Source organism: Zea mays, chromosome 10 (genome assembly GCF_902167145.1).
Source record: "Zea mays cultivar B73 chromosome 10, Zm-B73-REFERENCE-NAM-5.0, whole genome shotgun sequence".
Classification (NCBI taxonomy): Eukaryota; Viridiplantae; Streptophyta; class Magnoliopsida; order Poales; family Poaceae; genus Zea; species Zea mays.
In genome coordinates this window covers 91,037,594-91,061,098 of record NC_050105.1, presented here as the reverse complement: position 1 = coordinate 91,061,098, position 23,505 = coordinate 91,037,594, and the positions used below count along the sequence as shown (strand labels likewise).

The following is a 23,505-nucleotide window of genomic DNA, read 5'->3' as shown; positions in this document are numbered from 1 at the left end:
CTACCGACGAAAATATTTACTGGCCCACGAAAATAGACAACATATTCGTCGGTCACGCTGGCCCACGAAAATACATTGTTATTTTCGTGGGTCGGCCGACGAAAATAGCACGGCCCACGAAAATTTAGTCGTTTCCTGTAGTGGTGCCTCTATATGGGCCATTTCGTGCCTGCCTTAAACGGGTCGTGCTCGTGCCCGCCCATGGGCCGCGACCTCGACCCAACCCGGCCCGATGTATCGTGCCGTGCCGGTCCGACACTAAAATATTTCGTGTCGTGCCGTGCCTGGGCCGTGTTTTTTTTTGTGCTTCGGGCCGGCCCATCAGACCCGGCCCAAATGTACACATATAGTCGAAGCTACCATCAACTTCGGTTAAAGTCAAGCAGAAAAAGAAAAGACCAGATAGACCTTAGTAATCTAAGTTGTCTGTAGATGAATGTTGAGGGTCATGAATGCAATTTCACCCGGGCCGCGTCCCGTGCCTATAAATAGATGAACAGTAACAACATATTGTTCACGCAGGATCGTAATCACTCTCTCGCGCCTTCACCTTCGAGCAAGCCAAATGTATTAATGTAATATGAATTTTGTCAATATTTGTGCATAGTTTAAAGAATACAGATATGAGTGGATTAACGAGATTCAGTTACTACTTTCATCTCTTTGCATTATTGTCCACACATTAAATGAAGAAGGTGTGTCCTTCATGACTTTCGTCTGATGAACATTATATCCTCAGAAAAATAATGCTTCGGAAGACGAATATCCCTAATAACTAATAATTGTGTTGCCTTTTTCTTGATTCACAACATTTGAGAACGAGTGACCAACAGATATGAAATGCAAACTCTCACAAGGGGGAGGTGGGGAAACATAAACATCACAAACCAAATCATATAACAGGTATATACATACTTCTATATAACCTAACACTTGATAAAAGTGACCAGGCTGAATTTACTTAGACAAACCAGAGGACTAAACATACTTAAGTCATTTACTTCCCAATCCATGTCATAAATGGGCGGAGTTTGGTCAGATTGTTATACAGGTCAGCCTCCCCGATGAGACTATTTGCATTGGATACAAGAAACCTTTCGGTAAACACCGATACAAAGAGTACAGAATTGTGTGCAGTCGTTTACAACTCTTTATATACTTCCGCATGTACTATCGCCAAATATAGCGGGTGCATATCATTCTGGTAGCAGTCTTATCCATATCAAATCCTGTGTTATATAGATAAAAATATAGAAGTTAGATAAGAGTGAATATAATTTACCGTAGTTGATATAGATGAAATATATAGAGAAATATGAGTGGGGAAGATTATAAGATAGAGTGAAAATATTTTTTTGATTGCCTCATCCTTCCTATACAAGTTGTAGCATCTGAACTCAAATACTACACACGCTAAACACACAACGTAAGGCTGTTCGCAGTCACGGACTCTATGCACTACACGATTTGAGATAGAGTAAAAATTCAGCTGCAGTAGACAACTGGATGTAGTACTCCATTTTACGCTCACAAACGACACATTCAGCATACGTACGGAAGCCACCCTATCCAATGTAGTGAGCAACATGCAGCAGGACGTGTACAAAAAGAGATTTGAAAATAATAATATAATACTAGCCGGTTGTCCGTGCTTTGCTACGGTTTTTATATATCATATAAATATGTATTAAGATATTTATTCAAGTATAATTATTGTTTATTTTTCTAAATAATAAGATATGTATGGTCTGTTGGTTAGCCTCAAATTTCTGAAGTTGAGGGTGTGCGTTTAAGTGCTCGCTCTGTATTTTTTTTTCGCGGTGTGGTAATTACGTGTGTAGGGTTTATTTGATATAGGGTTGAGATATGAAATAAATATGACTACAAATAATTATAATATCAACTAAAAAATTTTATTGATAAGGATATAACATTTTTAAGGTAATATTTTAGAGTTATATGACTGCGGATAGCCTAAAAATATGGAGTATCGTACGAGGCTCATACCAACTGCACACCAGCGGATCCACACCCAACCGCCGAATTCGATACACACACCCGTCCACACTCAACCCGACCCAATATACACACCGAGGCCCGAAACAATAATAATAGTGTAGTAATAATAAAAGGAAATCACTAAATTTCCCCACCCAGTCCGCTGCGCAGGCCAGACATCCGCGGCGTCCGCCTCCCCGGCCCCGATCGATCGGAAGCTTCGGCTTCCCCTGACACAAGGCCGGCGCGAAAACGCCCCCACAAACAAACGGCGGACCATTGCCGCGCGTCGATTCGAACCCGCCGGGGAAAGCGCCGACGCCGTCTCACCCCGCGGAGGCGAAACCCTAGCGATGGCGGCGTCCGTGGACGCTGCGGCGGCCCTGGCGGTGACGCCCCCCGCTGTGGAGGAGGCGGGCGGCGCTGTTGAGCAGGCCAGGACGCTCATCGGCGCGCTCAACCTGCTTTCCCGCAACCTGCCGCTGCCCCCCGACGTCCTGCGCGCGGTCTCGTCCATCTACCACGATGGGGGTGCGGGTGACGATGAGGAGGAGGAGGGGGGAGAGCGGGAAGCGGAGAAGGAAGGGAATATGGAGATGACGGCCGCGGAGGAGGGTTACCCCGTTGACGTTGCGACCAAGGTGCGTGTGGGTGGTTCTTCTGGTCTGTGTGGGGATTGCCCCCCTTCTGTTCGGGTGCTGGGGACTGCACCTGACCGTTGTCTTTGCTTGCAATTGATTGCTCTATTGGCCCTTGCATTAGTAGCTTTGATAGTTAGTATTTGGCGGCTGATGCGCTTGTATGAGGTTCTGCAAATTTCTCTGTTGAGGGGTCTTCATATTCATTAGGTGGGATACTTTATTTGGACATAACTGCTTGATTATGATGCAAGGGACAATGCTTGAGACAATTGTATTTTTGGGACTACAAACAGTGTGCTTTGCAATAATGCCATTCCAAACAATTAGCTAGCATAAATGGGATTATAAAGATCGTATAATTGATTAAGATGCCATTTAGTGTATTCTCTTCCTTATCTAATACAATCTCTTGTATTTTGTGCCGTACGAGACACTTTTGCCCCTCAAGCCGTTCTGCAGGTTTCATCTCTCGTTTACGTGGCCTGAGCGTTTCATCTCGTGCGCCGCCATGGAGCTAAATCATCTCCGTCAGATCGGAGACGCCGGACAAGGCACCACCACCACCACCACGCTGGGCACAGCCGCCCCCCGTTCCATCGAGCTGGCTTGAGGCGCAGGGCATAACTGATGCTTCAGCAACCTATTGGGTTGTAAGCATTAGTATTGTTTACCTGCACATTGCCTATCAGTGTTCACTGCACATGGCCTAATAATTCGATACAGTACTATCTAATTGTTTACTGTACTTTAAAAAATGGTTTGTGTTTTTTCCTAAATTTTGAATGGCGGTAGGGCAAGGCGATACATCGATTTCTGATCAATTTCTTGAAGATTTGCTTTAAACATACAAGAACAACTTTGTGTCATCTGAACTTGCTCACACCATACTTGATTGTGGTCAAACTGAAGAACTGATGCATATATTGTTCTGTGCTGCTAACCGTACACAAGAAATTCAAGCTACATAAGTCCAATATGCATCCAGAATAAATCGCTCACATGAGCCCAATTGAATCCCTCCCTAACGAATTGGCGACCTCTATATCTGTTCGTTGTTAAGCATGCGGCATCCATGGCCAATTCGGCCGAGCCGCGAGCTGTCTCCGACGCACGAGCATGTGCGTCCGCGCAGCTCCTGCCTGCGCTCTTCGTTTCTTGTTCATCGCAGCTGGGGCATGCCGGAGCTCGTCCGTAGGGCAGTGCTGGCTACGGATGGATGGCGTGGCCGGGGCCTCGGCGCGACTCTAGCAGGAGCTCGAGAGTGCCTCCATGGTAGCACAGTTCAAGTTTCCAGTTCTGCTTGTCCGCTGCGTGACGGGCAAAAATGTCTCCTATACCACAAATACATGGAGATGAATTGGAAAACGGAAGCAAATACGTTAAATGGTAGTAGAATCAATTAAAAATGTTTGTAGTCCCTTTTCTACGAAATAATTGTTTGGAATGGCATTATTGTGAAGCACATTGTTTGTAGTCCCAATAATACAATTGTCTCACAAGGTTTCTAATACACTTTTTTGAGATCCAGACGAGGCAACTCTGTTGACCAAAGATCAAGCATTTTTTAGGTCAGGTTTTCCTTTTTGTTCTTGTTTTTTATTAGACACATATAACATAATTTTGAATTTATAACTAATTACTAACATCTCGGTACAACTTTCTAACCTTAGCTATCGATAAGACAAATTGTTGGGAATGCGAGTTGTTTTACTTCTCTTGGCATTGGATTTTGTATTGCATTAGTTTTTTTCTCCATCAGCAATACACATTTGCTGAGAGTGGCTGATTTACTGTTTTTCTCGAAAAACTGGCTGATTTACTGTTGAAGTGACATTTGTTGGATCTCACTTTAGGTAGTATTCGAAACCATCACTGTTTAGTTAGCTGCGAACTGTGATGGACTTATCCATCCCCTTTTGTTACCAGAGTGGACAATGCGGGCCAAGCCTTCCTCTGCAAATACGGAGAGATTCCTTCGAACTCACTACCTGGTGATTTAGTGAAACAATTCTCACCACTGTACCAGGAGTTGGAGAGTGAAACCCTAATCCAGGGTTGGGAGATTATATAGGAGAGTTAGCTGGCCAAGCCCATTACAATAGGGGGTAATTAAGGAAATAAAGGGAAACCCTAACCTAACACTATACAGTAGTCTAACACCAGGCCTGTTCTTATATTACATGTATGCTCTAGAATCTTTAGAGGCGTCTGAGATTGCAGCCGCTATTTGAAATTTGTGGTGACAGGAGTTTGTGCTCTCTGAAGTTCGATCTGTTGTGAATGGATGAACAAGGTTTTGTTTTAGTAATAACTAATCTATACATCAGATGAAGTTTGACTATGGATAGATTATCAGTTCCTGTTTGCCCTTGGAGGATGGCTTGATTTGTCCATTTTTCCTTTTCTTAAAAATGTATTCTAGTTTAGAATTTGATTACTCACTGAAACAATGATAAAAGTGCCCATCGTCATAATGTGTTGCAGACATAAAAAGTGCCCATCGGTTTTTGCCATATTGTTTGTGATGTAACTTTAAACATCATATTTTTTATCGCAATAATTGGGTACTTTACCTTCTTTTGGTTTGGTTGGCTTGAAGCGCTTTCTCTGAAATAGCTTCTGATTGATCTTATCCTCTTATGTTTTCACTGAGTAAAGCTGTTACCTTACAGGGGAGCTCCTTGATTGAAGAGCTTGAAGATGCAATATATAAGAATAAAAAAACACCAATATCCTACTCAGAGTTAGCAGCTCTGAAAGAAGGGCGATTCAATGCATCCATTCAGCATCGGCTAGCTGAACTTGAAGGTATTATATTTTTTTACTCCCTGGGTGACATTAGTTATAAGAAACACATTTCTGAGCTTTCACTTCCCAAATTCGTTTTTTTGGTCTTATAAAACCTGGTTGTCTTGGCTGGGTATTTTTGTTTTTAGCCTTCCATGTCTGCTGAACTAAGTTTAATGTCTGAAGGTTCTTAGTTTGGCATCAGTTCTAAGCCTTCTTTTGGTCTTGTGACCAACTTGATCCCAGCTCTGTTGCTAAGTTTGACTTTGGTAAACATAGAGTGCATAATGGAACTCTGGGAAGGTGAAAACAGTAGTTACAGGAATCATTTAGAGAGGCCACGTGCGATTCAGGTTGCGTGAAGCCATGGGACAAATCATGGTGTCAATCTGGATCCACCCTGATGCCAGGCTGTGCACGTCACTTACCGAACCAAAATTTAAGACATGCCAAGACCTGATTCCCGTTGCTGTGCACTGAGGTTTATTGAGGTAGGTCATGGATGAGATTGTGGGAGAGAGATACTTGCACCTCCACTGCCTTCCTCCAATAGATTGAGGTTGCCATGGTGCTGCTTCACTCCTTCAGAGTCAAAGACGTGTCCCCATTGCAGCGTTCTTTGTCATTCCATCTCCCTTGCGCTGGATTTTTTGTGGTATTGCCATTCTGCGGAGATGGCTGTGTGCTGTGTGGGGAGTGAACAGAGCATGCTAGGGCAGGATAGGAGAATGCATGGTGGCTCTGTTGGGCTGGGGCAGCCAACATCTGCTGGCGCACATCTTTTTTCCAGTTTATATTCTCCAAACTCTAATTGATTCTTCTAAATAAGTTTTCCAATTTTTGGTGTTTTGGGTAGATCTTTGTGTGGCTGCTGCTCACTTATTTGATTGTACAGTAGATGCTATCCACTTGTTATTGAATTTTGATCATATGGAAAATACAGTTTCACACGTGTTTGCATTTATTTTCCTTGCAGCTGCCATTAAAGCTTCTTTATTTCTTGCCTTCTTTAAAGGACTTCAGTTGTTGGATTCAGAATTGTCTCTGCTGCTATGTCATCACTCATTTCTTTTTTGTCGCCAGGATTACCTTCTACTAGGGGTGAAGACTTGCAAATGAAGTGTTTGCTTGAAATGTATGGGCTTAAGGTAAAAGCAGTAATGCAATATATAGAACCAGTGATTACTTTGTTCTCACTGGCTGTCCATTCGAACAAATGGTACAATCTGAAATATAGGGTTATTTATTGCTATGCTTGCGTTATTCATTTGTCACATAATTTTTACATGCCCACAAGTGGTTATTTGCGACATTGATTCTTGATGATTATTCATATATTGTGCAGCTGTTAGATTTGCAGAAGAAAGTGCGATCTGATATCAGTGCAGAATATTGGCTACAGAAGAAATGTGCATATCCGGAGAGGCAACTTTTTGATTGGGGGCTGATGCGGATACGGTATCCTTTATCCATGTATGGAATAGGAGATATCCTTTCAATGGATGCTGATGATGTTCACCGCAAAAAGAGATTTACAGAGGTTTGTACAATATATCTTTTTATATTTTTGGCATATGAAAACATGATCCCAATGTTGATGCTTTCGAACTTTAGAGGATGTCAAGACTCGAAGAGGAAGAAAAAAATCAGGCAGATATTAGGAAGAGGAAGTTCTTTGCAGAAATTCTAAATGCTTCTAGGGAACACCAGGTGCAATTAGGCACTACATTCAAGCAAAGAAAGCAGCGGAATGATGGAGTCCAGGTATGGTTGTTAGAACCGTTTATTTTTGAAATTCAAACAATATTATGTAGGAATGTTTTGTCACCATATACTGAATCAATCATGTTGCACTGGCCCTCCCAAAATGCCAGTTATTTGTTTGTTAGTAATAGTATAGAGAAGGGCACACTTGGTGCAGTGGCGAGAGTTGATCGCGGGTTCGAAGCTGCATCTCTGCATTTGCGGAGGAAGGCATTGCCTCTGTTTATCCCTTCTTCAGACCCCACTCATATTGGAGGCCCCAGCACTGGGTCTGGCCCTTTTTTATTTGTTAGTTAGTATAGCTCCAAATTAGTTTTTGACTCTACCTGTTTATCTATCTGAAATGTTCTAGCTAGGATAATAGGCACCAAATAATAGATTGATTATGAGGGAATATAGTACATGATTATGTAGGCAAGGATGCTCTAGGGTTTTGGTTTATAGAAGTAGCACCAGTCACAGGGATCTTGCCTAGTACCAAATCAATCCGTGAGACAGTGGACTAGGGGAATTGGTGATTGATTATTGAGAGCAAGGCTCGAGTACATATAGGCAAGGATGCCCACTTGAATAGGAAACCGTCCAATCAGGGAGATCCTTGCCTAATACAATCAACTAACCAAACAGGGAGGCGCACAAGGCAACAAGCATGTGCTCCCATCCACTACCCAAACCCAAGGGACCTACCAAACATAGGAAGATCCTTGCCTAATATAGCTCATGCTAAGCAGTCAGCCACTGCGCACGTGCAGACTGGTTCTGAATTCAGTGAAGACTGAGGATGGGAGGCCCTTCGTGAAGATGTCTGCATACTGTGATGTCGTCGGCACATGCAGGACACGAAGATCATCGGCAGCAACCCGTTCTCTGATGAAGTGAAGATCAATCTCGATGTGCTTGGTGCGTTGATGCTAGACGGGGTTGGAAGACATGTAGACAACACTGATGTTGTCGCAATACACAAGAGTAGCGCGACGTAGAGGGGCCTGGAGTTCCAAGAGGAGCTGGCACAACCACGTAGCTTCGACAACTCCATTCGCCACACCTTGATACTAAGCTTCAGCACTAGACCTCGAGACGGTGTTCTGACGCTTGGATAACCAGGAAATCAGCTTGTCACCAAGGAACGCAGCATTGCCCGAGGTGGACCTGCGCGTATCTGGGCAGCCAGCCCAATCAGCATCAGTGTAAACCACCAAATCAGTCGTTGTGGATGGTCGTAGCAGAAGGCCAAGATCAAGAGTGCCACAAATATACCGAAGAATCCTCTCCAGGGCAGCAAGGTGTGGCTCCTGAGGAGCATGCATGTGAAGAGAAACTTGCTGAACAACATAGGCAATATTAGGTCGAGTGAATGTTAGCCATTATAGGGCACCAGCAAGACCGCGAAAGTCTGAAGCGTCGGTCACCAGCTCACCATCTGGAGAGGCAATCTTCGGGTTGGTGTCAACCGGTGTCAGACAAGGCTTGTAATCTGACATCAGTACGCGATCAAGAAGCTCAACCATGTATTGCTTCTGAGAGAGAAGACCATCTCCTGAGGGCTGAACATGCATACCAAGGAAGTGACGCAGAACACCGAGATCATGGCGAACTCCTGCTGCAGGGCCGAGATAATCCGGCATAGGAGGGCAGACGAGGAAGCGGTGAGGATGATTTCGTCGACATATAGCAACAAATAGGTAGTGTCAGAACCATGTTGGAAGACAAAAAGTGAAGTGTTCCACTTGACTTCAACAAATCCAATGGAGAGCAAGTATGTGGCAAACCGACTGAACCATGCACGAGGAGCCTGCTTCAACTTGTAGAGGGACTTGTTCAATCGACAAACAAAATCTGGATGTGTGGGGTCTTCAAATCCGGACGACTAAGCATAGTATACTGTCTCGGACAGAGTGCCATGCAGAAAAGCATTCTTCACATCAAGCTGGTGCACGGGCCATTGCCAGAGAGAGAACTGTGCGAACTGTAGCTGGCTTCACCACAGGACCGAATGTCTCTGAGAAATCCACACCTGGGCGCTGTGTAACATCTCGAAGAACCCAACGCGCCTTGTAGCGCTCCAGTGTCTCGTCTACATGAAATTTGTGCTTGAAGACCCATTTGCTTGTCACCACGTTGGCATGAGGTGGTCGAGGTACGAGGTCCCAAGTATGATTCTCCAAAAGAGCAGCATGCTCCTCCTCCATGGCGGTGCGCCAGCGAGGCCACCACGATAGGTCTTCGGCACCGGGGAGAGGTGCGCAACATGGAACAGGGCTGGAATGCAAAAGCTGCGCTTGGCCCGTGTCGCCATCGGGTGCAAGTTGGTCACTGGTTGGACAACGACCACACCCTTGGGTAGCGATGGTGGAGGCGATGATGGTGGTGCTGATGTTGGAGATGGTTCGGTCGCCACGCGTTCCCGGCGCGTGTATACGATGGTGATGACATGCGCTAGGGCCTGGAGAGGCGAGAATCCCGGTGGAGAACCCCGTGTGGCGGTGCCTGGCGACGAAGCAGTGGGTGACGATGATGTTGCCGCGCATGGCGCGGGAGAGGACGTCGCCGATGCCGCGCGTGGCGTGGTGGAGGTCGTCGAGGCCACGAGTGCAGCAAAGGCGGTTGAGTCCGCGCATGGCATGGAGGAGGTCAGACCGCGTCGTCCTGGTGAGACGTACAACGCGGGCGTCGACACGAGGCGGCACCGTGGTGTGTGCTGACACTCCAGGATCCTCGGGAAGAGTTCCTGCAGGAAAAAGCTTGTGCTGTGGTCCAATTGGATTAGGCACAGTGTGAGTAACAAGAAACTCAAAAACCTTAGGGAAGCGTGGTCCATCGCGATCAGCAAAGGGAAAGGCAGTTTCATCAAAGATGACATGCCTAGAAATGATGATGCGATTGGAGGAGAGATCAATGCAGCGATATCCTTTGTGATGGTGGGAATAGCCAAGGAAGACACAGGGCAAATCTGGGAGCGAGTTTGTGGGGATCTATGGCGGATAGGTTGGGATAACATTTGTAGCCAAAAACTCGAAGATGGTCATACACCGGTGGAGTGCTGTGCAAAGCAAGGTGTGGCATATAGAAGGCAAGAGTCTTGATTGGCAAAGTGTTGATCAGTTCGGTCACGGTGGAGAGGGCCGACCCAGTAGGAAGGAGGCATGGACGCTTGGAACAGAGTAGATAACGAACAACATCATTGATGGACCGAATGATGCGTTCAACTTTACCATTCTGGGGCGAGGTGTAGGGGCAAGACATGTGAAGATGATGCCCTGGCTGAGAAAGGTGTCAGGGCCTAAGGAGGCCCACGGAGGGGCTGCAGCAGCAGCAGTCATGGGTCCTCCAAGGGGGATTAGATAAGGATAGTTAGAGATAAGATTAGAAGATTAGTTGAGATTATCTAGGAGATTAGTTGAGATTATCTAGGAAGGTTATCAGTTAGTAGTTGTTGAGAGTTTTTAGGAGAGTTTTAAGGAGATAAGGATCTCTAGCTAGATAGGGGTGGCCAGCTGACATATTTGTGTAATCAATGGATGAGAAATAAAGTATGCAAGAATTAGAAGGGAGAAACCCTCCTCTTGCTCGGCCGTGGGCAGAGGCCCCCGGCCGATGTTCCTGTCCATCGATACCCATCTCCAATCCCTCACCGATCTAGCGACCATAACATCTGGTATCGGCTAGCTGATAACCTTCCTAGATAATCTCAACTAATCTCTTAGATAATCTCAACTAATCTTCTAATCTTATCTCTAACTATCCTTATCTAATCCCCCTTGGAGGACCCATGACTGCTGCTGCCGTAGCCCCTCCGTGGGCCTCCTTAGGCCCTGACACTACACCCCTCCTGGACAAGCAGCTCGTCCTCGAGCTGCAGCATGACGGATGCTCAAAGACCGAGTCTACTTGACCTAGAACTAGACACCTAGAAGACAAGCCTTTTACATCTCGGCTTATCTTATTATTCCGAATCTGAATTTTTTGACCCTATAAGATAAGGCGGACACCCTCCGCGCATTGGACTTGCACTTGTGCTGCCACCTGGATCCCATGGACGCCATCTGGACGAAAGGGGAGCACATGGACGAGCACCTAGAATAGGTCGCAACAATAACCAGCGGAGGCGCCCTCGTGGCGGCCGGTAGCGGAATGTGGTGGCACTAAATAGTGCGCCCTTGCCGATGACGAGGGGAGTGCCTTCCCTATCGCCGCTGCCGTAGAGCTGAAGTTCGTCGCCTGTGGGACACGTACCATGCTCGCACTTGGAGATAGCGGCCTGGTGTCGCTGCTGATGGCCGTCTGACAGGGCGAGGTCGCGCGTTCGTGTGTCGAGGTCAACCGTCACCAAGGCTGCCTCGAGCATCTGCCGACGCATCTCCCGCACTCTCCGTCGTGCAAGGAAGCCACGAGCAGCAGCTTGTATGCCCACAGCCGCCGACGTCTGGAGCCGTGCGGACAACGCCAGCTGATGCTGCTCATGTTGCACTGCTGCCTTGATTTGCAGCAGCCCTTGCTCAACCTTCTGGAGCGTGGCTTGCATCTTTGCGAGATCAGCCCTTATGTTGGTCCACAAGTCCCCCATCGATGGAGTTGGTGATTGCTGAGCTATGGCTGCCCCTAGTGGCGTCGCCCATGGGGACGGAGACGCCGTCAACGAAGATGATGTGACAAAATTTGGCGTTGTCCCTGGAGATGGGGCACGCCGGCGTCCAGGATGTGGTGACAAAATTGGCAGGCGATGCTGCCCATGGAGATGGGGACGCCGGTTGCCAGGATGGCGTGACGAAGGTGGCATGTGTCGCAGCCCATGGAGATGGGGACGTCGGTTGCAAGGATGGCGTGACGAAGGTGACATGCGACGCAGTCCATGGAGATGGGGACACCGGTTGCCAGGATGACACCGCGGAATTGGCAACAGAAGCCATGGGATCAGATCGAAACCCAAGCTAGCCGATACTAGATGTTATGGTCGCTGGATCGGTGAGGGATTGGAGAGGGGTATCGGTGGGCAGGAACACCGGCCGGGGGCCTCTACCCACGACCGAGCAAGAGGAGGGTTTCTCCCTTCTAATCCTTGCCTACTTTATTTCTCATCCATTGATTACATAAATATGCCACGACCTGCTCATGTGATGACGGCCATGGGGTGGCCCTGGAGGCCACAGCAAGGTGCTTCTCCCCACGAAGGGACTGTACCTGGCGGCGTGCCAGGAACCCTCGCACTGTCGCCTGAAGCCGCACTGCTGCTTGGAGTTCCTTCTCTGTCTTCTCCTTGAGTCCGTGTAGCGGTGGAACATCACAACGAACTGATCCCACTTCTCTGCGAAACGGCCAAAACTCTCTTCGAGTTGAGTGAATGCATCTAGAGTTGGAGAGGGTGGGTGGGAGGGCGTTGCGACGGCTGATGGCGCGGCGGCTGGTGGTGGTGAGGGATGGGCGGCTGGTGGTGGTGAGGGATGGACGACTGGTGGTGGTGAGGATAACCTGGAGCTGATACCAGATGTTATGGTCGCTAGATCGGTGAGGGATTGGAGAGGGGTATCGATGGGTAGGAACGTCGGCCGGGGGCCTCTGCCCATGACCGAGCAAGAGGAGGGTTTCTCCCTTCTAATTCTTGCCTCCTTTATTTCCCATCCATTGATTACATAAATAGGCCAGTTGGCCGCCCATATCTAGCTAGAGATCCTTACCTCCTTAAAACTCTCCTAAAAACTCTCAACAACTACTAACTGATAACCTTCCTAGATAATCTCAACTAATCTCCTAGATAATCTCAACTAATCTTCTAATCTTATCTCTAACTATCCTTATCTAATCCCCCTTGGAGGACCCATGGCTGAGATTATCTAGGAGATTAGTTGAGATTATCTAGGAAGGTTATCGGTTAGTAGTTGTTGAGAGTTTTTAGGAGAGTTTTAAGGAGATAAGGATCTCTAGCTAGATAGGGGTGGCCAGCTGGCATATTTATGTAATCAATGGATGAGAAATAAAGTATGCAAGAATTAGAAGGGAGAAACCCTCCTCTTGCTCGGCCGTGGGCAGAGGCCCTCGGCCGACGTTCCTACCCATCGATACTCGTCTCCAATCCCTCACCGATCTAGTGACCATAACAAAGGTATGATCATACGAATGCTGGAGTTATCAAACTCGCGGTTGTTGTCGCACTGGATGGTCTTCACAGAGGCGCCGAACTGTGTAGAGGCGTAGGCAATGAAGGTCGTGAGTGCTGAAAGTGTCTGATTTAACACGAAGAGGAAAAGTCCACAAATAATGTGTGCAATCATCATGAATGACCAAATAATATTTATTGCCAGGTACACTGACGACTGAAGATGTCTATAGGTTACAATGTATAAGATCAAACTTATTAGACGCATGAAATGGTAAGCGAACATGGTGCCCTAATTGACAAGCATGGCATAAATCTGAGGAATCCTTTAAGTGAAGGGGGACGCTAGACGTGAGTTTCGATAGAGCTTCATGACCAGGATGACCGAGACGGCGATGCCACAAGGGTGAGGTGGATTTGGCGACCAAGGACTGAGTTGGAGGGAGGTGCAAGGGGTACAGAGCCCTGGAGCTATTGCACCTGACGATCGCGTTCCGAGTTTGCAGATCCTTCACAGAACAACCAGTAGGGTCAAACTCAACATAGCAATTGTTGTCGATAGTAAATTGGCTAATGGAAATAAGATTTTTAATAATTTGTGGAGACAAAGAATATTATGAAGAAATAAAGAGTGAGGTAATGTAGTAGAACTGGAGCCAACTACGGGAAGAAGGGAACCATTACCGACAACAATAGATGGAGTAGGATACCACGGGGAAGAGGTATGTGAAAGATTGCTGGAAGAAGTCATGTGGGAAGTAGCACCTGAGTCGAAGTACCACTCGGAGGTCGGGAGCTACTGCAACGTCTCCGTGCTGAAAACTGAGGCCAGCGAATGGGTGTCCCAGGAGGGCAGGCTGACCGTGGGGTGATAGAACCCCGGCACAGCCCACAGGCCGACCCCTCTGTTGGTGTTGGAGGAGCAGGTGTCGCTGGTGGCTATTGTTGGGCGATGAAAGCCTGCTACTGAGGACGAGGTGGCACTAAGGGAGGACGCGCGCCGGGCCACATTTGGATGGTCCTTGTCCATAGATTGTAGACAGAGGGCCAGGGACCAACTGGTGGCGCCGCAGGTTTGGCACCGAACTGCAGCTGGCACTGTCCTGCTGCCGCTGGGGCGGTGCTGTTGCTGTTGTTGCCGTCCACTATTGTCGTCGTCACACTTGGTGCGACGATTGGTGTTTCTAGAGGTGTTCATGTTGGCATCCCCCTTGGAGTTGAATTCGGATCGATGCGGGGACTACTGCAAGGGCTTGGTGGTGGCGGCGAGAGCGACGACTGGAGAAGGCTCCTGGTTCGTCATGGTGAGCTCCTCCAGAGAGAGATCCTCACGTACGTCGAGGAAGGAGGGGAAGGGTCGAGCACGACGAAGGAGGGCGCCAACGTGGGTGAAGCGCTCGTTTAGACCGCAGATCACGTTGAGGATGAGGGTGTGGTCGAAGATGACTTCCCCGAGGGCGTTGAGGTCATTAGCCATCTTCTTGAGGCGACGACAGTACTCAGCGATGGGAAGGTCGCCCTGGACGAAGTTGCGGAACCGCGTCTCAAGCTGGATGGCACATATCTCCCGGTTCCCAAGGAACTGGGACTTGACAGCGAGCCAGGTGTCCCGAGCAGTGCCACCCTGGGAGACGATCTCAGCGAGGTTGTCGGTGAGGGAGTCGAGAATCCAGGATTTGACGATGCAGTCCATCCGATCCCAATCTGGGGAGGGGACTGGAGCGTCGAAGTGGACGTGAGCCTGGAGAGAGAACTTGTCGAGGGTCAGTAAAAACTGATCGCACCAACGGTTGAAGCTGCTGGAGTCGATGTCGAGGACGATAGGGACGAGGCTCCAGATGTTGTTGACGACGATGGCCTGGGCGTGGAGGCTGAGGAGGGCGACTGCCTTCTGCAGCAGCATGGCGTCGTGGAGGTCCGCTGGCACAATTGTAGGGGAGTCGCCTTCATCGGACGAAGAAGTGAGGGCGGCGGCCCGCTCCTGATTGGCACACGTGAGGGCGATGTCGCGAGCGCTGGCGGTGACGCTAGCTTCTTCCTCTGCGGCGGCCAGGCGAGCCAAGACCGCGATGTAGGCCTGTTGCCTCTCCAAAGCGGCGACGCTGGCCGCTTCCAGGGCCCGACGAGCGGTGGTGGCTGAGGCGAGCTGTTGGACGAGGTTGGCTGGCGGCGGCTGCCTTCTCCTTGGCGGGGTTGCCCTTGGGCGATGGCGGCGTGGAGCCGGACATGGCGCTGCACGGTGAAGAACCGGCGGCTAGAGGAGCGGAAGTAAAATCCGAGGTGGAACCCGGATCTTTATACCATGTGAGACAGTGGACTAGGGGAATTGATGATTGATTATTGAGAGCAAGGCTCGAGTACATGTAGGCAAGGATGCCCACTAGAATAGCAAACAGTCCAATCAGGGAGACCCTTGCCTAATACAATCAACTAACCAAACAGGGAGGAGGCGCACAAGGCAACAAGCCTGTGCTGCCATCCACTACCCAAACCCATGGGACCTACCAAACATAGGAAGATTCTTGCCTAATATAGCTCATGCTAACACAATCTATAGATGTGCTATGGCCCTATGTACTTCACATTCAGAAGGCTAAGGCCCACAGTCTAAACCAGCTATGTGTCTGACCTCACCAGTAGAGACTATAGCTTGCCACTTGTGATTTTGGAAGGTGCAAATTTCAACACAAAAAATATTTCAATCCTGAGAACAAAATTGAAATATTTAGAAAGTATGTGCACCACCTTGTTTTCTAAATTCTACTTTCTTAGCACAGCGTTGCATTTTTCCACAGTAAACTACATTCCTGTGTAATATGATTTTATCTTATAGATACTCATGTTCTGGATGTGCCACTTCAGTGCTTGAGAGCCTTTTTCACTTGCTAATTGTTGTAGGCATGGCATGTTCGGGCACGTCAACGTATCTCACGGCAAGAGAAAAATAGGTTGAATCTTCTGAAAATTGGTGATCAAGTAGCATATATGAAGATGGTTGAGGAGAGCAAGAACGAACGTCTGAAAATGCTCCTTGACAAAACAAATGAGCTTCTTGAAGGAATTGGAAAAGCTGTACAGCGACAAAAAGATGCTGAGCATGTTAGTCAGCATGAAGGGAGTGAAGTGCCAAAAGGGTCAGAGTCTGAGGATTGCTCTCAAATCTCAGGCGTCAAGAGTGAATCACCTGGGGAATCTCCTTCAGATGACGATGCAGACTTTGCTGGCTCTGCAGATGAAAGTAAATTCAATGCAGGTCGTAGACTTGATTTTACTGTCCATTCCATTGAAGAAAAGGTATAGCAAAATTTCACTAGCTATATATTGAACTTATTGCTGACAGGTTGTTTGTTGTTGGCTTCAACTATTTTTAGAATGAATGCAGTTCTGTGACCACATCCGTAATTATGAAAATAGCTTCTGCATTCTCTTGTTATACACTGGTGCTTGCTTCAGCTGTATCCCTTATGATATTAGGTAATATTATTTAGGGAATACATCAGGGGGGCATTGCTACTAGTAGATAATGTGCTGATTTATGGGAATCCTTGCTTCTGTAGGATCCAACTCCACAATTGCTGCCTCATTCCGTCATGTAATGTGGGGGATACTATAAAGATGAATGTTATTACCATTCTGTGACTGATCTTGATTGTTCATTTCTGGTTTAAAATTTGTGATATTTCACTTTGAAGGTCTAATAATAGAAAGCTTCAAATGCTAATTGATTCCATTTGTCTTCCTCAGTTGAATTTATGCTCCTTCGTTCATTAATTTGACCTTTGCCCCCTTTTGCAAAATCATAGTGTAATCAGTGACCCTGTGTACTTCTGGTGAAGTAGCAAGGCTAATGTTTCTTTTGTGTTCTTTGCACTTACAGGTGACAGAACAACCATCAGCTCTCGAAGGTGGGGAATTGAGGCCATATCAACTGGAGGGTCTCCAATGGATGCTTTCTTTGTTTAACAACAATTTGAATGGCATTCTGGCTGATGAAATGGGTCTGGGTAAAACAATTCAGACCATAGCTTTGATAGCTTATCTGTTGGAAAATAAGGAGGTTGCAGGACCACACTTAATAATTGCTCCAAAAGCAGTATTACCAAATTGGTCTAACGAATTCAAAACCTGGGCTCCCAGGTAATGTTCCACTGGAGTGTGTATGATCAATTTTTTGTGAGTACATTCCATTGCACCATATACCATATCCACCCTAAGTCAACATGGTTTTGTCTGTTGCAGTATTGGGACAATTCTGTATGATGGTCGTCCAGAAGAGAGGAAGCTTTTAAGGGAAAAGAATTTTGATGGATTGCAATTTAATGTTTTGCTCACGCATTATGACTTGATACTGAAAGATAAGAAGTTCCTAAAGAAAGTTCACTGGCATTATTTGATTGTTGATGAAGGACATCGTCTGAAAAATCATGAATGTGCTCTTGCTCGCACACTAGTTTCAGGGTATACGCTTTATTTTACAATCCTTTTTACTGTATTATGGCTTTGGATGACATGTATGCACTTAATTATTGTATGTGGCTCTGATTGCCAGTAATGGCTTTTTTATAGTTGACACATTTACACTTCAACACTTGAAATAACAACTGAACAGCTTCAACTTTCATATTTAGTACTAGGCTGCAGAAGCAGAACCTTATGAATCTTCTTGATCAATTCATTAAACTAGTTTTGTCAGACAGCTACATATAACTTTTGTTCATATGGTGACTTTGGGTCTAGACCTTGTAGTATTTCACAGATGGATCTTAAAAATGCCTTGTCTTGGCAGGTTATCACATTGACATACCTTCTGCCTTTTCTGAGGAAGGTTACCCTTGATAGTGAAAATAATGGGACTCAGTAAACAAGTCTTTATATTGATGAAGTAGTGTTTGGTGCCGGCTCATAATTGGTTAAGTTGTGGTCTACGAAGTTTTGAATTGCCATGAAATTGTATATTATGTAAATGCTATGATTAATTACCAGCTTTAATGGTAATCGACTAATCGTTCTTTTAGGTATTATACCAAATTTGCCAAATATATACGAACAAAGTTTTTGCTGGTGTGTAAATGATATGATCGAGACACTATTTATGTTTCATTACTATTCTCTTGTCGTGGCTAGTTGCTTAGTGCTTACTCTCATTTTTCCATTTTACCTTGTTCATTCTTCATTCATTTAGTGATTGCTATTAACCTACTTATTATTTTTTCTTAAAGACGGCAAAATAGTTTATTTAGGCCATTTGGCAATAATACTTACATATTGCTGATACTTGATTTACAGATATCAGATCCGCCGCAGACTACTTTTAACTGGCACTCCAATCCAAAATAGCCTACAAGAACTGTGGTCTTTGCTTAACTTTATTCTGCCCAATATTTTTAATTCATCTCAGAATTTTGAGGAATGGTTTAATGCACCATTTGCATGTGATGTTAGTCTTAATGATGAGGAACAGCTATTAATCATACATCGTCTGCATCAAGTGAGTAAAAAAAATGCTGCCCCTGATATATACCCTCCAGTTAACAGTTATACAATTCTTTTAACCCCCTCCAGATGTTGCCACATGATCCTCCACTTGCATCCTCATACTTTTGGTTGACTGAAACCATGTAGTGAGAATGTGAGTTGGTAACACATAACAGATGCAAAGAAAGCTGATGGCCAGTTTTATATGTGGGAACATCTAGATTTATTCGTTGCTCCCTTTCTTTTTGCCCAGGTTTTGCGTCCATTTTTGCTGAGGAGGAAAAAAGATGAAGTGGAAAAATATCTCCCTGTCAAAACACAAGTAATTCTCAAGTGTGATATGTCTGCTTGGCAAAAAGCATACTATGAACAAGTCACAAGCAGGGAAAAGGTTGCACTAGGATTTGGTATGCCCCTCAAGTATTACTAATCCTTCCCCCTTTCTTCTTTATACAAAAATGGCCAGTTTTCCTGCGTATTCAAGAAAAAACTAATCCTTCCCCTCCTCGAGAATTAATTCTTTTCCAGACCTTGATGGAATATGAAGCGATTTCAAAATTGTCACTGCAATTTTGATTTATCTGTGTTGCTAGTTTATTTAGTACATTGCCTTATTGTTGTGTCAGTCTTGCACTCCCATTTTCCTTGTGTCTTGTGTTGCTAATGTGCTTATTGTTATATTTGCCCTTTTGTGCAGGGCTCAGATCAAAGGCTCTGCAGAATCTGTCAATGCAACTTAGGAAATGTTGCAACCACCCCTATCTATTTGTAGAGCACTACAACATGTACCAGCGGGAGGAAATTGTTAGAGCATCAGGGAAGTTTGAATTGCTTGATCGTCTACTTCCAAAACTGCAGAGAGCTGGTCACAGGGTTCTGCTTTTCTCTCAGATGACGAAACTGCTTGATGTTTTAGAAATATATTTGCAAATGTACAATTTCAAGTACATGAGGCTTGATGGATCCACGAAGACTGAAGAACGAGGGAGGTTACTGGCAGATTTTAATAAGAAGGATTCGGAATATTTCATGTTTCTCCTCAGCACACGTGCTGGAGGACTTGGGTTGAACTTGCAGACGGCGGACACTGTCATTATATTTGATAGTGACTGGAACCCTCAAATGGACCAACAAGCTGAAGACCGTGCCCATCGTATAGGGCAGAAGAATGAAGTGCGTGTGTTTGTTCTTGTTAGTGTCGGCTCCATTGAAGAAGAGATCCTGGACCGTGCAAAACAAAAGATGGGTATCGATGCAAAAGTTATCCAGGCTGGGTTGTTTAACACAACTTCCACAGGTGAGTTTGAGTGATCTAATTCCTATTTATTTAATTTTTGTCTACTACACGACTGGAACTCGCATGACATTTTCACGTTCATTTCCCACTACAGCACAGGACAGACGAGCATTGCTGCAGGAGATCCTTAGGAGGGGGACAAGCTCGCTGGGAACAGATATCCCCAGTGAGCGCGAGATAAATCGTTTGGCTGCACGAACTGATGAAGAATTCTGGTTGTTTGAGAAGATGGATGAAGAAAGGAGGCTTAGAGAAAACTACAAATCTAGACTTATGGATGGGAATGAGGTTCCAGATTGGGTATTCGCCAACAATGATTTACCCAAGAGAACCGTGGCAGATGAGTTCCAGAATATAATGGTCGGTGCGAAGCGACGTAGAAAGGAGGTTGTCTATTCAGACTCTTTCGGTGATCAGTGGATGAAATCCGATGAGGGATTTGAAGACATTCCAAAGGCGACTCAGAGGTCGAAGAAGACTGCTTACTCATCTGACATCCAAGTTGAGTTTAGTGAAAGGAGGAAAAGACCTAGGTCTGTAGAAAACAGCGCAGACGGTGTGAGCAACCCGACGTGGACGCCTGACAAAGGAAGGGCTGGAGTTTCATCATACAGCAAGGACGAGACTGAAGATGATGGCGAAGACGAAGTCATTACTAGCGGCTTACAAAAGGGAAACAGTTTCACATGGAATACCCTAGGAAGAAGAAGGTCAAGCCACTTCAGTTCGTCATCGGACTCGAGAGGGCGCCCAACATTCTAATGGCAACATACATGAATGTTATGGCCTCGACCTGTTGGTTGATGGAATACCCTTGTAGAGCAGGGCTGCGACTATGACTGAGTACCTTCAAGCTTATGAACTTTATTAGGATTACTAGTATACTGTATGGACTTGTTGGCATGAATTTGTAACTCCTTTAAATATTAATTGTTTAAACAACTGGTGGTGTTTGCTATCATACCGCGCCTACATGTTTTTATTTTTTTGCTAATCAAAGTTTTTGTGGCCAGGTTTTATTGGTGTATCGGGAAAACGGATTTTGTTGCTGTATTGGCGAACAACCGTTGGTACCTTTTGATGTCACGTCTTCAAAATAGAAGAGTAAAACAAGTACTCTCTGTTATAAATTGTAAAACATCTAAACCACTATATAATTTATCAATTTAAACTTTATAAAAACCCACTCAATCAAACCATCTACACTCATAGGTTCCACTAATTTCACCAAATAAATTGTATCAAAATTTAACACACTATCAAAACGAATGGTTCATATCGATGGATAACCCACTCTTATTCAAATCCAATGAACAATATAATTTAGATCATTCATCATCCTTCCCTCATGACCCCACCGCCTCTCACTCGTGTCGCCGTCGTCGACCCCTTCTCTCTTCTCATTGGAATCATAGTTAGCACAAGCTATGTGCTAGTTTTTCTAAATACACCAGTTTTGACGTTATATTTACACAACAAACACACACACACACATATATATACACTAGTTGGTTGACCGTGTGTTACGACGGCTTACAACAATATCCATGTAAACTATTGAAAGAAAAATATGGTCAAACCTTTTCCTAAATAATTTTGGTGGTTGAATTGACCAACACAAATTATTGGACTAACTAGTTTGCTCTAGAATATATGTTTCACAGGTGCCAAAGGTTCACAACAAACCAATACAAAGTTATAAGAAAGTGTTCAAATGAAAGGAGCAATAAAACCGAAGGTTGCCCTGGTCTGGCGCACCGGACTGTCCGGTGCACCACCGGACAGTGTCCGGTGCACCAGGGTGGATCAACTCCAACTTACTAGCTTCGGGTTTTTAGGGAGCCTCTCCGCTATAATTCACTGGACTGTCCGGTGTGCCAAGCGGAGCAACGGCTAACTGCGCCAACGGTCGTCTGCAAAAGCTACAGGAACAGTGAACAGTGCGTGACTGCGCGCGCAGAGTCAGAGCAGGTGCCAGAAGGCGCACCGGACAGTGAACAGTACCTGTCCAGTGCACCACCGGACTGTCCGGTGGCCTCTCTTGTCAGAGCTCCAACGGTCGAACCCCAACGGTTGGATGACGTGGCTGGCGCACCGGACAGTGTCCGGTACGTCCTTCGACAGTAGCCTTCCCCAACGACCACTTAGGTGGTTGGGGCTATAAATACCCCCCAACCACCACACTTCAAGGCATCCAAGTTTTCAGCCAACACATTCAATACAAGAGCTAGTGCATTCAATACAAGACACAAATAGAGTGAATCAAAATCTCTCCAAGTCTCAATTCCACTCAAAGCAATAGTGACTAGAAGAGAGAGTTTTGCCGTGTTCTTTTGAGCTCTTGCGCTTGGATCGCTTTTCTTCTTCCCAATTTCTTGTTCCCAAGTCATTTGTAATCAAAGCAAGAGACACCAATTGTGTGGTGGTCCTTGTGGGGACTAAGTGTCCCAATTGATTGAGAAGAGAAGCTCACTCGGTCTAAGTGACCGTTTGAGAGAGGAAAAGGGTTGAAAGAGACCCGGTCTTTGTGACCACCTCAACGGGGAGTAGGTTTGCAAGAACCGAACCTCGGTAAAACAAATCATTGTGTCACTCTCGCTATTTGCTTGTGATTTGTTTTTCGTCCTCTCTTTCAGACTCGATTATATTTCTAACGCTAACCCCGGCTTGTAGTTGTGCTTAAAGTTTATAAATTTCAGATTTGTCTATTCACCCCCCTTCTAGACGACTTTCAATTGGTATCAGAGCCCGGTACTTCATTAGAGCCTAACCGCTCGAAGTGATGTCAGGAGATCACGCCAAGAAGGAGATGGTGACCGGTGAGAAGCCCGCCACAAGCCACGGGAAGGCTCCATCGGGAGAGTCCGGCAACAAGATGAAGGGATCCCCTTCACACAACAAGACGCATCGGAGCGGCGAGAAGAAAAAGAAAATGAAGAAGGTGGTCTACTACGAGACCGATTCTTCATCACCTTCTACATCTGGCTCCGATGCACCGTCGATCACTTCTAAGCGCCATGAGCGCAAGAAGTTTAGTAAGATCCCCCTACGCTACCCTCGCATTTCTAAACACACTCCTTTACTTTCCGTCCCACTAGGCAAACCACCGGTTTTTGACGGTGAAGATTATTGTATGTGGAGTTATAAAATGAGGCACCATCTAACCTCACTCCACGCTAGTATTTGGGACATTGTTGAGTTTGGAGCGCAGGAACCATCTGTGGGGGATGAATGCTATGACTTGGACGAGGTAGCCCAAATCCGGCATTTCAACTCCCAAGCCACTACTATACTCCTCGCCTCTCTAAGTCGAGAGGAGTATAATAAGGTGCAAGGGTTGAAGAGTGCCAAAGAGATTTGGGACGTGCTCAAGACCGCGCACAAAGGAGATGAGGTGACCAAGATCACCAAGCGGGAAACGATCGAGGGGGAGCTCGATCGATTCATGCTTC

The 23,505-nt window shown here is 46.0% G+C and overlaps 1 protein-coding gene across 2 annotated transcripts; it reads left to right on the top strand.

Annotated features, from left to right (window-relative positions):
• The first annotated feature begins 2,133 nt into the window (after positions 1 to 2,133).
• On the top strand, positions 2,134 to 21,065 carry LOC100278915 (uncharacterized). 2 transcript variants are annotated; one of them, NM_001354468.1, is made up of 12 exons: positions 2,134 to 2,639; positions 5,312 to 5,447; positions 6,510 to 6,574; positions 6,772 to 6,966; positions 7,041 to 7,190; positions 16,180 to 16,575; positions 17,159 to 17,418; positions 17,521 to 17,739; positions 18,568 to 18,769; positions 19,010 to 19,163; positions 19,454 to 20,053; positions 20,148 to 21,013. In NM_001354468.1, the coding sequence occupies exons 1-12, from the start codon at positions 2,352 to 2,354 to the stop codon at positions 20,813 to 20,815; spliced, it is 3,333 nt and encodes a 1,110-aa protein (NP_001341397.1). In that variant the 5' UTR covers positions 2,134 to 2,351; the 3' UTR covers positions 20,816 to 21,013. The 2 variants fall into 2 exon arrangements, with proteins under 2 accessions (NP_001341397.1, XP_035818903.1); XM_035963010.1 differs by lacking the exon at positions 2,134 to 2,639 and adding an exon at positions 3,992 to 4,207 and having other exon boundaries at positions 20,148 to 21,065.
• The last annotated feature ends 2,440 nt before the right edge of the window (positions 21,066 to 23,505 follow it).